Below are 14,810 nucleotides of genomic sequence, written 5' to 3' on the forward strand. Positions count from 1 at the left end.
ACCTTTATGTGGTTACCTTTTCAGGTGTTTCAGGTGACTCAGCTTCTTCTTCTTCTGCTCCTCCTTCAACCATGTGCCATCCACACATAGTACGCCCCCCTGAGGCTGTAATGGAACTTCAGCCTGCGGATCACATTTGGTGAAACTATCAAGCGTTTATCAATGGCTAAATCACTTTGCTAATTTGGATGTGAAACAACAGTGGGTACTAATTTCTACTAATAAGTACTAAATATGAATTCATATTTGACTAAGCACCTATAAATAATGCTTCATACTTTTCCAGTGTCTAAGTCCAAAATGTGTCAAGACCTGACAATGATCAAATTAATTTCCCAGACCTGAGTAGAAAGTGAATTCCTGTTGATTTTTATGTGTCACAAAGTACATCAAAATCAGATTTTAATCTAGATAAATATTTTATTGTTTTCAACTTTATAGCAAAAAAATATTACAATCACCTCATGCCACATAAGTGAAATGCGAATGACAGAAGACCTGAAAGAATTACGCTGTGTGTGGAATAGCAGTATGTATTTGAAACTGACTTAATCATTACTGTCATTTGGAAATGTACTTGAAAACACATTTGAAACCATAGATACATATTTGGACATCACAGTGACTGCAAAATAAACACTGGGAGTGATTTATGTGACCTACAACTATAGTTAAATAAATTAAACAAATAATCTCTATGTGAAAAAAAAAAAAAAAAATCTTTCAGGAAACACATACAGCAAAACCACTGATAACACTGATACATAAACAATACAATCATCTCTCCCTTCCAAACATTTCACCTCAGAGAGACACGTGACACGGGCTATGGTGGTTAGTTCCTGATTTCTTTTTCAAAAAAATATACTGCATATCTATTTATATATATATATATAAACAACAACAACAACAACAACAACAACAACAACAACAACAACAACAACAACAAATCTTTTGATAATTTTCTTTTTTTAGATTTCTAAAATACATCTATAATATGTAGAAACAGTATGTACAATTTCCCCCCACAGTATTACGCAACGCTAAACAAATTCTTCTGAAAAGGGAAGAATAAATTAAGGTTGGAAGAGAAAACCTCTGTTTGCGAGGGCAGGGGATTAAGAGCTGATAGAGTCTGTCATAAACGCATACACACACACCTACACACGCACACATACACACACACCTACACACACGCACGCACGCACACACACGCACACCAACACGCACACACAAATGACATACAGTAACGATGCAGTTGTGAGTATTGACGGTATTTTAACATTCCTTGACGGTTCCTTAATGTTTGAACTAAACTAATGTCTATTTACTCTACAGTCGGTTCAGCGAGATGGCACCTTCTCAGAGACATTGGATGTTGAATGATGGACCGTCGGTCACAACATCAGAGCGTGTAACGGTCCATAATGTCCAATAAAAACTCCTCCGCTTGCCTTTGCCGTGTTTCTCACGCTGTACGCTCGCTCCGGGTTTCGCGCGAGCGTCTGATCGAAACCGCATGAAACCTCGTGCTCGGCGTTCCAACAAAGCCGCACGTTATTATAAAACTCCATGTTCATTGGGACCTCATGTTCTATTGACGCCATTTAACCCCGATGACACCAGCAATCCGTGGAGTTTCGACTGTAGAGTGGCACTTCTGGTTAGACTCAAATTCCATGTTCTTAACCTCACGAGACATTTTTATGTTAATGCATGTTGTATTGTGAATGGACAATGTGACCTAGGATTCCATAAAACCAGCTCCAGCTGCAGCAGAGCACGCAAGAGTCTTTCAACAACTCCGGGTGCCCATTACTCTCCGCTAAGATCTCTTCTAGATCTCGTGATCCCGTGATCAGACCCAATTATGACACCTCGTTAATTTGTGGAACAAGTCCTCTGCCATCGGGCGAGAACCTAGAGCAGCACGGTCCACGTCTTTCGGAGGAGTGTCAACAACGTGCAGAGAAACGTCAGTGAGGAAGATGACGAGGAGGAGGAGGTCGATGACGAAGGTGTGTGGTGGTAGTTGTAGTGGCTGTGGACTCGGTCGGGCGGCTGCACTGTGATGTAACCGTTGATGATGCGTACCAGCGGGGGAGGCGGAGACTGGACCATAGTGCTGAGGGGGGGAGGAGAAAGGAGAGAGGGGAGGTTATTCAGACATCGATTTCCAGTCATTTCACAGTCTCTCCAGGAGTTGTGTGTGTGTGTGTGTGTGTGTGTGTGTGTGTGTGTGTGTGTGTGTGTGTGTGTGTGTGTGTGTGTGTGTGTGTGTGTGTGTGTGTGTGATTGTTGCGATCAAAAATGCTTGATTTTGCAGCGGCTTTACTCAACAAATTGCAACACAATTTTTTTTCTGTAAAATTGAAAAAAGTTGTGATTCTTTTAACCACTCCCCCCCCTCTTATTTATGTCGATGCTCCCCCCCTAACTACTAACTAATGGCAACCTTTTAAAAAAGGAATGCAATTTGCGATTTCTTTCTTTCTGTAAAATTTGCGGGAACTGGCAAAAATGGCAAGTTGCGTTTTTGCAGAGAAATCGTGGGAATCTTGACAAACTGCTAGCTCCTGCAAATATTGCGGAGAGCGGTTGAATTTGCATTAATTACTGCGATCGCACAAATCACGATTTCCTGGGGGGGACTGTTTTCCGTTATAACACACGCTGCTGCTTGAGGTTTGAGCTCTGTGATTGGTCGCAACGCATTTTGAGTGCAAACCGTTTGCTTATGAAGGGAGTGACCATAGCAATAGTCACAAATCTGACCCAGACGCTTGAGTGAAGGCAGACCGCCCGGCCCGGGACGAGGGGAAGAGACCGTCTTATTTCCAGACTGATTTCCTATTTTTAACGTGTTGCATGTGTTCTATCTCTGCCCTGCTAGGCCACTGCATTGTTCATATGAAAGGAAAATCATAGTCATAGTCTGCAGAAGTCTCCCTAGTCTCCCTTACAGTACGTTCCTATATTGTCCACAATGACCAGAGAAAAGATGGCAGGGACTACAGAAGGAAAACAATGGAAATAACAACGATGCCCGCGGGCTACAGAGGAGACTTCCAAGACAAAGGAAACCACTGCTAACATCGCATCGGCCAATTAAAAGAGATTTCACTGATACGTGGGTGACGGGAGTGCAACTCATTGGTCAGCTAAGCCAAACTCTCCATCTGTCTGCTCGCTCCCCTCCCCTCCCCTCCCCTCTCTCCGGGTTCACTTTCATACTCTCTATTTCGGTCTCTGTCTCTCTTTTCTCAATAAGACTATTAACACATTGACTGCCAGCCGTTTTTTTTTTGCTGTAGGTAGCTTCTGCCAGGCCGTTTTTTGAGGATTCTGGCTCATTTTAAAAGAGCCGAGGATTCTTTTCTGCTTGGAGTTTGTGAACACAAAGTTCAGAAAAGTACTAATAGAATGTGTGCTTTCTCTGTCTAAAAGAGTTAGTTTGTAGAGTTAGTAGTTATGTAGATATTAGCCGTTGAGTACAGCATGGTTTCAGCTGTCAGAGTGAAAGCTGAGATAATCGCAGTTTTGTGAAATTCAATCAAACAGGCAGAACAGTCACTTTAACCATTTATTTTTGGCATCAGTGAGAGATCAGACATCCAAACAATATAGTTCCGAACGCCCTCTCCTTCAACTCCTCCCTCCGTGGGCGTGTCTAGTGGCTTTCAGCCTGCGTTTGTCACAAGCGAGTGCTCTGCTGCTGCTGCTGCTGCAGCGAGTTCGAGCAGCCTCCCTCCCTGGCAGCGAGTTTGAGCAGCCTCCCTCCCTGGCAGCGAGTGTGGATAGGGCTCACTCGTCTCTTGGGTTTGAGAGCCCCGATGAAGCCCCGTGCGACTCTAGGCTTATGCTAATTTGCAATCCCCCGTGTGCTGCTGCTGGCGCGGCCCGAGAGCGGCGAGTCTGGTGACTGATGACTGTAAAATCGGCAAGCTATTTCCTTGAGAATGGAGGAAGCAGCCGCGGGAGGCGGCTGCTTTTGGTTGACTTTCTCTCTGTCGGGAGGGCACCGTCGCCACCTAGCTGGTCGGTAAAATAGATTATACACATTCAATACTTCCAATATCTCCATAGGAGACGCGGGGGGCATTGATCCACGTAGCACCGTCAAAAAAAAAAAAAAAATTTTTTTGACGACTCAACTCGTCGTTGGCAGTGAACAGCTGGATTGTGTTTGACGACTCAACTCGTTGTTGGCAGTGAACGTGTTAAAGGCAATTAAATGATTTCTGTTGCTCCGTTTGATGTCGGGCCCTGCGGCGCTCGTGTGGTTCTGACTGGGACCCGGCCAGGCAAAACAAACACACACGTTCCTGAAGTCTGGTCCGGCTGCCAACGCACTAACTACAACAGCGGGCAGAGCCACTTCACCCAGGATTACAACGCTAACTCCAGTTTGGAAGACAATTGGTAGCATGTTGGTATTTCTCTTTTTCTGGTTTCATTTTATTTCTTTATTGGGGGTTTTTCCCCTTTACAGAGTCGGTCAATGTAAAAAAAAAAAAAATCTACAGTATGTAAAGAAAAGGAAAATAATACAAAGGGAGAATATTAAATATTGTCCCACATCCAATCTCCATCACCAAGTCTCCCTTTCGCCCCTCATCCCCTTCCTTCTCCCCACTCTGACCAAGATTTAAAAAATACATACAGTTATGAACACTGACATTGATCTATCCACAGACAGATGGAGAAGAAAAAGAGAAAAGAAATGGGCTGAATATTAGAGAGACTTGTCACAGACAGCATTTATTGTTCAAATGAGTAACTGTGGGATATTAAAAAGTGATGATTTAAAGCCACTAAATGTGATATTCAGCACGACTAGAAGCCAGCAATCCACTACTAGGCTATACTGTGTATCTGGCGAGACAGGCGAGTTATATTGTTGTGAGCAGTGAAGGAAGCCACACCCCTATCTGGAGGAAACCCCAGGGGAGCACAGGGAGAACATGCAAACTTGACGAGCCCACCTGGGCTTAGCAGTCCGCTCTGTCATGTATTTTACCCGACAAATCTGATGCTACAAACAGAATATAATGTCTGACTCACTTCGCCCAGCCCCCAGAGCAGAGAACCTGGCTGGCAATACAGTAGCCTGTATTGGGAAAAGTGCGTTTAGACAAGAAGATATAATTATTGAGAAAATATGCATATATTATGAATTCATTCACAAAGTAAAAATATGCAAATAATTTTGCACTGTGACCGTTTGGATCTTATATTTTAGCCTGTAACACACTCTCTCTCTCTCCATGGTCTTTTCTTTTGATCTGTGTTGTGTATGAAATGTGCTATGGACACAGACAGGGTCTAAAGGGTTTGGAGAGCAAAGCGTTGGTCAAGGCGAGGTGTAGCCAGCCATGTTTTAAAAGCCACATAAAATATATATTCTTTCCTTTTGTGAAAAGAAAACCTTTGCTGTCTCCGACTCACTGCTGGATACAAGAACCATCTATTCAAGTATGCAACAGGAACACTATAGATCCCAATGAACTTACCACAAGTTTGACACTATTCACCTTATTCCTGGACTTAGGTTTCCCATGATTCTCAGCGGTTGCCGGTTGTCGACTTCCTGTTTAAAAAAAATTCACTAGCAAGTAAGTGCGCGCCGCTGTCAAAGAGTGGGAACATTTGGCTTATGATCCGAAATGGCTAAAAATAGTAACGTTGTGTGGTTGCATAGCGGCGATATTTTACAAAAACGAGGTGAATGTCAATTCACTCGTACTGTATGGGCTTATTTTAGCCGAAATTGCTAAAAAATAGTATGTGGTTGCATAGCGGCAGCTTTTGTTTTGAAGGCTAAACGTCCAAACCGGAACTCTTATTATTTGGTCATTGAACGTAGCTTTTTTTTTTTTTATATATATATTTTTTTTCCCAGATTTTTTTATCCCCCATTAGTGCTAATTTATATTTATCCTGGTTGCTGCTCCACCCTCTGCCGATCTGCGGAGAGCCGAAAACTGGCTCCATGCTTCCTCCGAGACATGGGCAGTTAGCCAGCCGCTTCTTTTCACCTGACAGGGGAAGCTTCACCGGTAGGACATAGCACGTGGGAGGTTCACGCTATTCCAACGAGTTCCCCTCCCTCTGAACAGGCGCCCCGAACGATCAGAGGAGGCACCACATCAGCAACCAGGATATTGCATGTTTTGGTGAAGGGGGTTCCTATATGAAGGAAACCCCCGGGAGGCACGGGGAGAACATGCAAACTCCACACAGAAAGGCCCTTTTGACGACCCCACCAGGGCAGTGGGCACTCGAGGACATGCGGACGGGCACGCATTCCTTCAGCGCTCACAGCGTCCCAGGTGGGAATCGAACCCAGGACCTTCGAGCTGTGAGGCGACAGCGCTTACCACTGCACCACCGTACCCTGAACGTAGCTTTAGCGGTCTCTCTCTTTCAACATTCAAGATATCTCCGTTGTACAATTATGCACGTGTGAAATTATTGTGCTGGGGGGCTCCATTACAAGACATAGGTAGGTACAAAGTCACAACAATTATTATGATTATTTTCAGTCGCATTTGCTATGAACGGTGCTGGGTGGAAACAGGCAACCGGCAGCTGGAAACAGGGAGGGAGGGTGTCATGGAAGTGCCCACGGTCTCATCAGGAAACTTGGGAATAGCTTCCCATTAAATTAGGAACAGTAATAGTTCAGAAGCTGTTCTTCAGTATACAAAAGTGCCAAAGTGTTTCCCTGTAGAACAAGTGCTTTGTGGAGAGAAACTCAACTGAATGGATCAGTTGATGATCTCATAACTGTGATGAAAAAGACAAACACATCTGCACCTTTCATTCAGTGTCCAAACATTTCACATCACGATTTCCACATCAACCTCAAAGTGAAGTGTTTTCATCACTGGCATTAAGCTCGCACTTCATATTTACTTTACTTTGATTGGCGCTGGCGAGCTACAATGCCTGCAGCTCTTGGCTTTAGTTCATAGATGGATGTTAAAGCTGACCATTATTTCAGATAACGTGAAGAACAGATATTTGAGGCGTCCTTTTAGCTTTATTTCTGTCAATAATAAGACCGTTTCAGAAAAGTCTTTTTTGAAGCAGGTTTATTTGGGTAGAGCTGTACTACACAAAGCTGCCAGCAGGTTTATTTGGGTAGAGCTGTACTACACAAAGCTGCCAGCAGGTTTATTTGGGTAGAGCTGTACTACACAAAGCTGCCAGCAGGTTTATTTGGGTAGAGCTGTACTACACAAAGCTGCCAGCAGGTTTATTTGGGTAGAGCTGTACTACACAAAGCTGCCAGCAGGTTTATTTGGGTAGAGCTGTACTACACAAAGCTGCCAGCAGGTTTATTTGGGTAGAGCTGTACTACACAAAGCTGCCAACAGGTTTATTTGGGTAGAGCTGTACTACACAAAGCTGCCAGCAGGTTTATTTGGGTAGAGCTGTACTACACAAAGCTGCCAGCAGGTTTATTTGGGTAGAGCTGTACTACACAAAGCTGCCAACAGGTTTATTTGGGTAGAGCTGTACTACACAAAGCTGCCAACAGGTTTATTTGGGTAGAGCTGTACTACACAAAGCTGCCAACAGGTTTATTTGGGTAGAGCTGTACTACACAAAGCTGCCAGCAGGTTTATTTGGGTAGAGCTGTACTACACAAAGCTGCCAGCAGGTTTATTTGGGTAGAGCTGTACTACACAAAGCTGCCAGCAGGTTTATTTGGGTAGAGCTGTACTACACAAAGCTGCCAACAGGTTTATTTGGGTAGAGCTGTACTACACAAAGCTGCCAGCAGGTTTATTTGGGTAGAGCTGTACTACACAAAGCTGCCAGCAGGTTTATTTGGGTAGAGCTGTACTACACAAAGCTGCCAGCAGGTTTATTTGGGTAGAGCTGTACTACACAAAGCTGCCAGCAGGTTTATTTGGGTAGAGCTGTACTACACAAAGCTGCCAGCAGGTTTATTTGGGTAGAGCTGTACTACACAAAGCTGCCAGTGAGGGCCTGGGAAGGCAGAAGGAAATCAGGTGCGTCGTGTGTGTGTGTGTGTGGCCATGCATCAAAGACAGCAGAGAATTACAGCAGTGTAGTCTCTCTCTCTCTCTCTCTCTCTCTCTCATACACACACACACACCCCCCTTAACTCTTTCTCTCTCTCTCTCATACCTGCAGAATCACACACACACACACACACACACACACACACACACACACACACGCACACACCTTCTCTCTCTCTCATACCTGCAGAATTACACACACACACACACACACACACACACACACACACACACACACACACACACACACACACACACACACACACTTCTCTCTCATGCTCTCATACCTGCAGAATCACACACACTGACACACACACACACACACACACCCTCACTCTCTCTTTGGATCTGTGTTTTCTCCCACGCTCTCTCTCTCCTCTCTGTCACTTTGCTGTGGAAAGAAGTAGGCCTGGGAGAAGACCTCCCCCTACAGTGAACTCCTTCAACATGTTGAATATTACTGTAATATTAAAGTCATAGCTTGTCAGACATTAAAATATACAAACGAAGACGTGCACCAGGCACGCTTTGGAGCATATGCACACACACACACACACACACACACACACACACACACACACACACACACACACACACACACACACACACACACATGGGGGGAAAAGAAAAGAAAACACATTTGCAGACATAATGTATACAAACATGCTTACAAGCCCCATCTGTTCCTGTGGAAACAGGCTGTATGCTTGGATTTCTCAAACATTGAACCCTTTTTAACCCTGATTGTGTGTGTGTGTGTGTGTGTGTGTGTGTGTGTGTGTGTGTGTGTGTGTGTGTGTGTGTGTGTGTGTGTGTGTGTGTGATAATCTAGTGGATCCCAGAGCCGTATATATAGAAGACTTGCGACATCTCCATTCACTCCAATGGACCAGTTTTTTACTCTCAAGAGTTCCAGGAAGTAAGGTCCTGGATTAAGCAGCACTGTCGAGTTGCAGCAAAATAGACAGTTTGTGTTGTACTTTGAAAGGGTTTTTCATCCCTTGAATCAAATTGTACATTATCAGCTTTATTTTAACATGCAAAAGTAGCGCGAGACCCATTCCTGGCTGTTCATTGGCTAATGAGTCTCGCATTTTGGTCCTCCACTGACGCCACTCTCTCTCTAGACCAGAGGTTCTCAAATGTTTTTCAGCCAAGGACCCCTTACAAGATAGAAAATATACCGGGGACCCCCTCATTCTGATTTGTGATTTTGGGCTAAGCTTAATTGTTTCCACGGTAACGTGCTTGACTTTTAATTTGATAGGTTTGTTATTAGAATGTAATCCATGAACCATTTTAGATTTAAAGCATAAACTTTTTTCATTGAACTATGAAGATTTTGCAAAAAAAAAATATATATATATTTTTTTTACATTACATTTACATTACGTCATTTAGCAGACGCTTTTGTTTTGTCCAAAGCGACTTACAATATCACAATTTGTCAACAGTACAGAAAGCCACTATGCAACACAATCAATGACAGCCAAGATATTTTGATAGACTAGCACCATGTAGGAAGTAGTTTGAGAAGGAATAAGTAACATGTAGCATTAAAAAAAAAAAAAAATTAAATAACTGAAAACTTTTCGCGGACCCCCTGGCAAAGTAACACGGACCCCCATTTGAGAACCACTGATCTAGAGGACTGGAGCCATAAAACCATCCTACTCAGAATATTAAAATAGAGAGAGATTGAAGAAATGTGTTTAGGTGAGAGCAACAATACTGCTGACCTAGTCACTTTTACTGCGAAGCCTGAAAAATAAATATAAATCCCTCGTTAAATCCCTCACATTTTGAGTAATGCTTTACAGCTTCACTATTATGTCATCTTAACATCAAAATGAGTATTTTGATACAATGTTTGCTGCTTCGTTTGTTGAAACACCTTTTTCTCTTCCAACGTGCATCAGTCAGGCTATTTACTTGTTTAAATGACATTAGTTTGACATTTTTATCCGGAAGTTTCCATTTTGTTTTAGCTGACCTGACACTACTGCACCTAGGGCAGCCGTGAGAGAAGGGAAAAGGGAGGGGGAAGAGACAGCCTGCAGCCGTGGAGAAACGTGGGTTGAGAGTGTGATATAAAAGTTTAAAAGGCTGCTGCTGTTGCCCCCTGCTGCTTTCCTGGGTAACAAAAACACGTGTACTAGTGGGACTTCTGATGTAAAAAAGGTATAATGTTCCTCCTCCCGTGTTTTATTCCAACACGAAACACGCAGGAGGCTTCATCAGGTATTGACAAGAAGATCATCCAGATCAGACTAGTCTACACACATTTATTGCAGTTACACTTTCCATAGGCTGCCAGTCTGTGTCAGTTACACTTTCTATAGGCTGCCAGTCTGTGTCAGTTACACTTTCCATAGGCTGCCAGTCTGTGTCAGTTACACTTTCCATAGACTGCCAGTCTGTGTCAGTTACACTTTCCATAGGCTGCCAGTCTGTGTCAGTTACACTTTCCATAGGCTGCCAGTCTGTGTCAGTTACACTTTCCATAGGCTGCCAGTCTGTGTCAGTTACACTTTCCATAGGCTGCCAGTCTGTGTCAGTTACACTTTCTATAGGCTGCCAGTCTGTGTCAGTTACACTTTCCATAGGCTGCCAGCCTGTGTCAGTTACACTTTCCATAGGCTGCCAGTCTGTGTCAGTTACACTTTCCATAGGCTGCCAGTCTGTGTCAGTTACACTTTCCATAGGCTGCCAGTCTGTGTCAGTTACACTTTCCATAGGCTGCCAGTCTGTGTCAGTTACACTTTCCATAGGCTGCCAGTCTGTGTCAGTTACACTTTCCATAGGCTGCCAGTCTGTGTCAGTTACACTTTCCATAGGCTGCCAGTCTGTGTCAGTTACACTTTCCATAGGCTGCCAGTCTGTGTCAGTTACACTTTCCATAGGCTGCCAGTCTGTGTCAGTTACACTTTCTATAGGCTGCCAGTCTGTGTCAGTTACACTTTCCATAGGCTGCCAGTCTGTGTCAGTTACACTTTCCATAGGCTGCCAGTCTGTGTCAGTTACACTTTCTATAGGCTGCCAGTCTGTGTCAGTTACACTTTCCATAGGCTGCCAGTCTGTGGCCGCAAAAAACATCCACAACCCCCACCCCCCGCCTCATATCTAATATTTTTTTGGAATGCCTTTGGCTGTAGGTGTACCAAATGATACGCTTTTCTCACAGAATGCACAATTGTTATGCTTAACTGCCCCACTAAAAGAGAGCAGTTTCAGCACAGCAGGTTTCAGCACAGCAGACCACATCACCTTGAGAGCAGGTGCCTGAAAGGTGAGCTTGCTTTGCCAGCCGGTTAGTCCCTGCCCGGAGCTACTGGGAGGCCCAAACCCAAACCGGATGCTCACAGGATTTCCCAGCTGCTGTTCTCACATCCAAGACACTCATAGCAGCTGGCTGCAGCCAGCTGGGTCCTACAGCCCGTTTGGGCCCTACAGCATGTGTGTTGCTGTGTGCAGGCTGCAGCCAGCTGGGTCCTACAGCCTGTGTGTTGCAGGCTGCAGCCAGCTGGGTCCTACAGCCCGTTTGGGCCCTACAGCATGTGTGTTGCTGTGTGCAGGCTGCAGCCAGCTGGGTCCTACAGCCTGTGTGTTGCTGTGTGCAGGCTGCAGCCAGCTGGGTCCTACAGCATGTGTGTTGCTGTGTGCAGGCTGCAGCCAGCTGGGTCCTACAGCCTGTGTGTTGCTGTGTGCAGGCTGCAGCCAGCTGGGTCCTACAGCCTGTGTGTGCTGCTGTGTGCAGGCTGCAGCCAGCTGGGCCCTACAGCCTGTGTGTGTTGCAGGCTGCAGCCAGCTGGGCCCTAAAGCCTGTGTGTGTTGCAGGCTGCAGCCAGCTGGGTCCTACAGCCTGTGTGTTGCTGTGTGTGTTGCAGGCTGCAGCCAGCTGGGCCCTAAAGCCTGTGTGTGTTGCAGGCTGCAGCCAGCTGGGTCCTACAGCCTGTGTGTTGCTGTGTGTGTTGCAGGCTGCAGCCAGCTGGGCCCTAAAGCCTGTGTGTTGCAGGCTGCAGCCAGCTGGGTCCTACAGCCTGTGTGTTGCTGTGTGTGTTGCAGGCTGCAGCCAGCTGGGCCCTACAGCCTGTGTGTTGCAGGCTGCAGCCAGCTGGGCCCTAAAGCCTGTGTGTTGCAGGCTGCAGCCAGCTGGGCCCTAAAGCCTGTGTGTTGCAGGCTGCAGCCAGCTGGGTCCTACAGCCTGTGTGTGTTGCAGGCTGCAGCCAGCTGGGTCCTACAGCCTGTGTGTGTTGCAGGCTGCAGCCAGCTGGGCCCTAAAGCCTGTGTGTTGCAGGCTGCAGCCAGCTGGGCCCTAAAGCCTGTGTGTTGCAGGCTGCAGCCAGCTGGGCCCTAAAGCCTGTGTGTTGCAGGCTGCAGCCAGCTGGGCCCTAAAGCCTGTGTGTTGCAGGCTGCAGCCAGCTGGGTCCTACAGCCTGTGTGTTGCAGGCTGCAGCCAGCTGGGCCCTAAAGCCTGTGTGTTGCAGGCTGCAGCCAGCTGGGCCCTAAAGCCTGTGTGTTGCAGGCTGCAGCCAGCTGGGCCCTAAAGCCTGTGTGTTGCAGGCTGCAGCCAGCTGGGCCCTAAAGCCTGTATGTTGCAGGCTGCAGCCAGCTGGGTCCTACAGCCTGTGTGTTGCTGTGTGTGCGGACGGCATGACGAGTAGGGTGAGATGTGATATGCTGGCTGTCTTAGCCTGCAGCACAACACCAGGCAGTGTCAGTTTGAGTCTGTAACAAAGTCACGCCATCTTCCTGGTTCAGGCATGGGACCTAGACATTTCATTCCCCATTCGTTTTCCCACAGACGTTTCGGAAAATCCTCATCAAAAGAGTTGGTACTTGGTACTTGTTGAGCCGTATAGTCTATCCACCTTATCTTTGAATGCCCCACTGTAAAAAAATAATTGTGGGTACAAGGTCCGGTTTAACGTGACTTATTGTTGCAGCTTGCCATTTCCTTTGTTATACTCTTTGGCTGCAGACCCGAAATTATAAACCGGAAGCTGGAGTACGTTATAAAAGTTATAAATATAGTCACGTTATAAACAACTAACCAACGCTGGGGGTCCGTATGGAAACAGTGTTACTCGAAATGGTTAAAAGTTAAATCAATTTGGTCATTCAGTGGCGTTTTACTGCCATGTAAAGTAACTATTACGCTAGCCGCTAGCATTAGCCACAGTAGCCGACTACCCACAATGCATTACGTTATCCCAGCACCCGAACGACACGGCTGTAGAGCAGAATGGCTCTGCTGTAAAATCCTCATAGACGTTTTTTTTGTCAAGTTAAAACCATAGACTGTAAAACAGTCTATTACACCAGAAGAGGAAGAAGCACCCATCAGGCATCATGGCAGCTAGAAATAAGGTGGATAAGCCTCCCCAGTAAGCAAATGTTCAAGTATCTCATGCAGGTACCATGATAAACTTTGACAGTATGTCTTGTCCCACACTGTGCCACAGCAACACTACAATAATCTGTGCATTAATAAGGCAATCGAAGGAGACTTTTAAAAGTAACGCAACTGTTACTTTCCCTAGTAAATAATTACTTTTATTATGCAGTCATTTCTAAAGTAATTAAATTACTTTTTGAGACAAATAACTAGTAACTGTAACTAATTACACATTTGCAGTTAACTTGCCCAACACTGGTGGTCATCATCTGTCCCCCTCTTACCTCTCCTCGATGCGGACCCACAGGTCGTTGAAATGCCGGTGCCGCTGTTTCTTCTGCTTGTTCCTCCTCTTCTTCTTCATCATCCTCCTCTCGGCCTTCTCCAGCAGCACCAGGCTGTCCGCCGGCAGCAGCATGTGGGGCAGCGGCTCCTCCTCCAGGGGGCGCCCCTGCTCCTCCTCGTGGTGGGGGAGCTCGTGGAGGAACGGCTCCAGGGGCGGAGACTCGTCGTGGCCCCGGTCCTCGCCCCAGGGGAGACCCTCTGCCTGCGGGGAGGCGGGTCTGGACGACGATCTTCTGGAGGATGGAGAAGAGGAAAAGAGCTTTGGTCATACCTGAAGATTAAATAGAATAGAATAGAACTCCACATTGGCTGAGGTCAATTGCAAAAAGTATATATAAAATGATAAATTGTCTTTTAGTGTTAGCTCAAATGCATGTCATGGCATAGAAAGGCAAAGTGGAACATCACTTCCTGCTTCAGCACTGTACCAGAGATTTTCATCCGCCATTTATTTTCCCATAGACATTTCGTAAAATGCTTATAAAATAGTTTTACTTGGTCGAACCAAACGGTTCAGCTAACGCTATAATCGGGAGAGACCATAGAACATTTCACTTGGACCAAAACTTAAAAAAACAACATCGAAAAAATATGTTCTTTAAACCCGCATTTTTTTAACGATTTGGTCCCAGTGAAAGGTTATGCGATCTCTCCTGTTTCTAAATATATCTGTACCGTTTGGTTTGAACCAGTAAAACTATTTTTATACGCATTTTAGGAAATGTGTATGGGAAAATAAATGGCGGATGAAAATCTCTGATACAGTGCTGAAGCAGGAAGTAGGCGGTCACTTTGCCTCTCTATTTGCAGATGAAGTGGAGTAGAATAGAATAGAATAGAAAATAACAGAGTAGAATAGAATAGAATAGAATAGAAAATAACAGAGTAGAATAGAATAGAAAATAACAGAGTAGAATAGAATAGAATAGAAAATAACAGAGTAGAATAGAATAGAATAGAATAGAAAATAACAGAGTAGAATAGAATAGAAATGTGTGAGGAGGATAGGG

General features: G+C 45.3%; 1 protein-coding gene across 1 annotated transcript in view; it reads right to left on the minus strand.

The window, feature by feature from the left end:
- Positions 1-493: 493 nt before the first annotated feature.
- The window catches only part of LOC310783758 (uncharacterized protein), a gene marked incomplete at its 5' end in the record, with an annotated part of 29,855 nt that continues 15,538 nt past the window's right edge, over positions 494-14,810 (minus strand). Inside the window, 2 exons of the mRNA XM_083644665.1 lie at positions 494-2,125; positions 13,740-14,033. Coding sequence (XP_083500791.1) covers positions 1,921-2,125; positions 13,740-14,033 — 499 coding nt within the window. The 3' untranslated portion in view covers positions 494-1,920. The remainder of the gene's footprint in view (positions 2,126-13,739; positions 14,034-14,810) is intronic.

Source organism: Poromitra crassiceps (assembly GCF_964638095.1).
Source record: "Poromitra crassiceps genome assembly, chromosome: 10".
NCBI lineage: Eukaryota > Metazoa > Chordata > Actinopteri > Beryciformes > Melamphaidae > Poromitra > Poromitra crassiceps.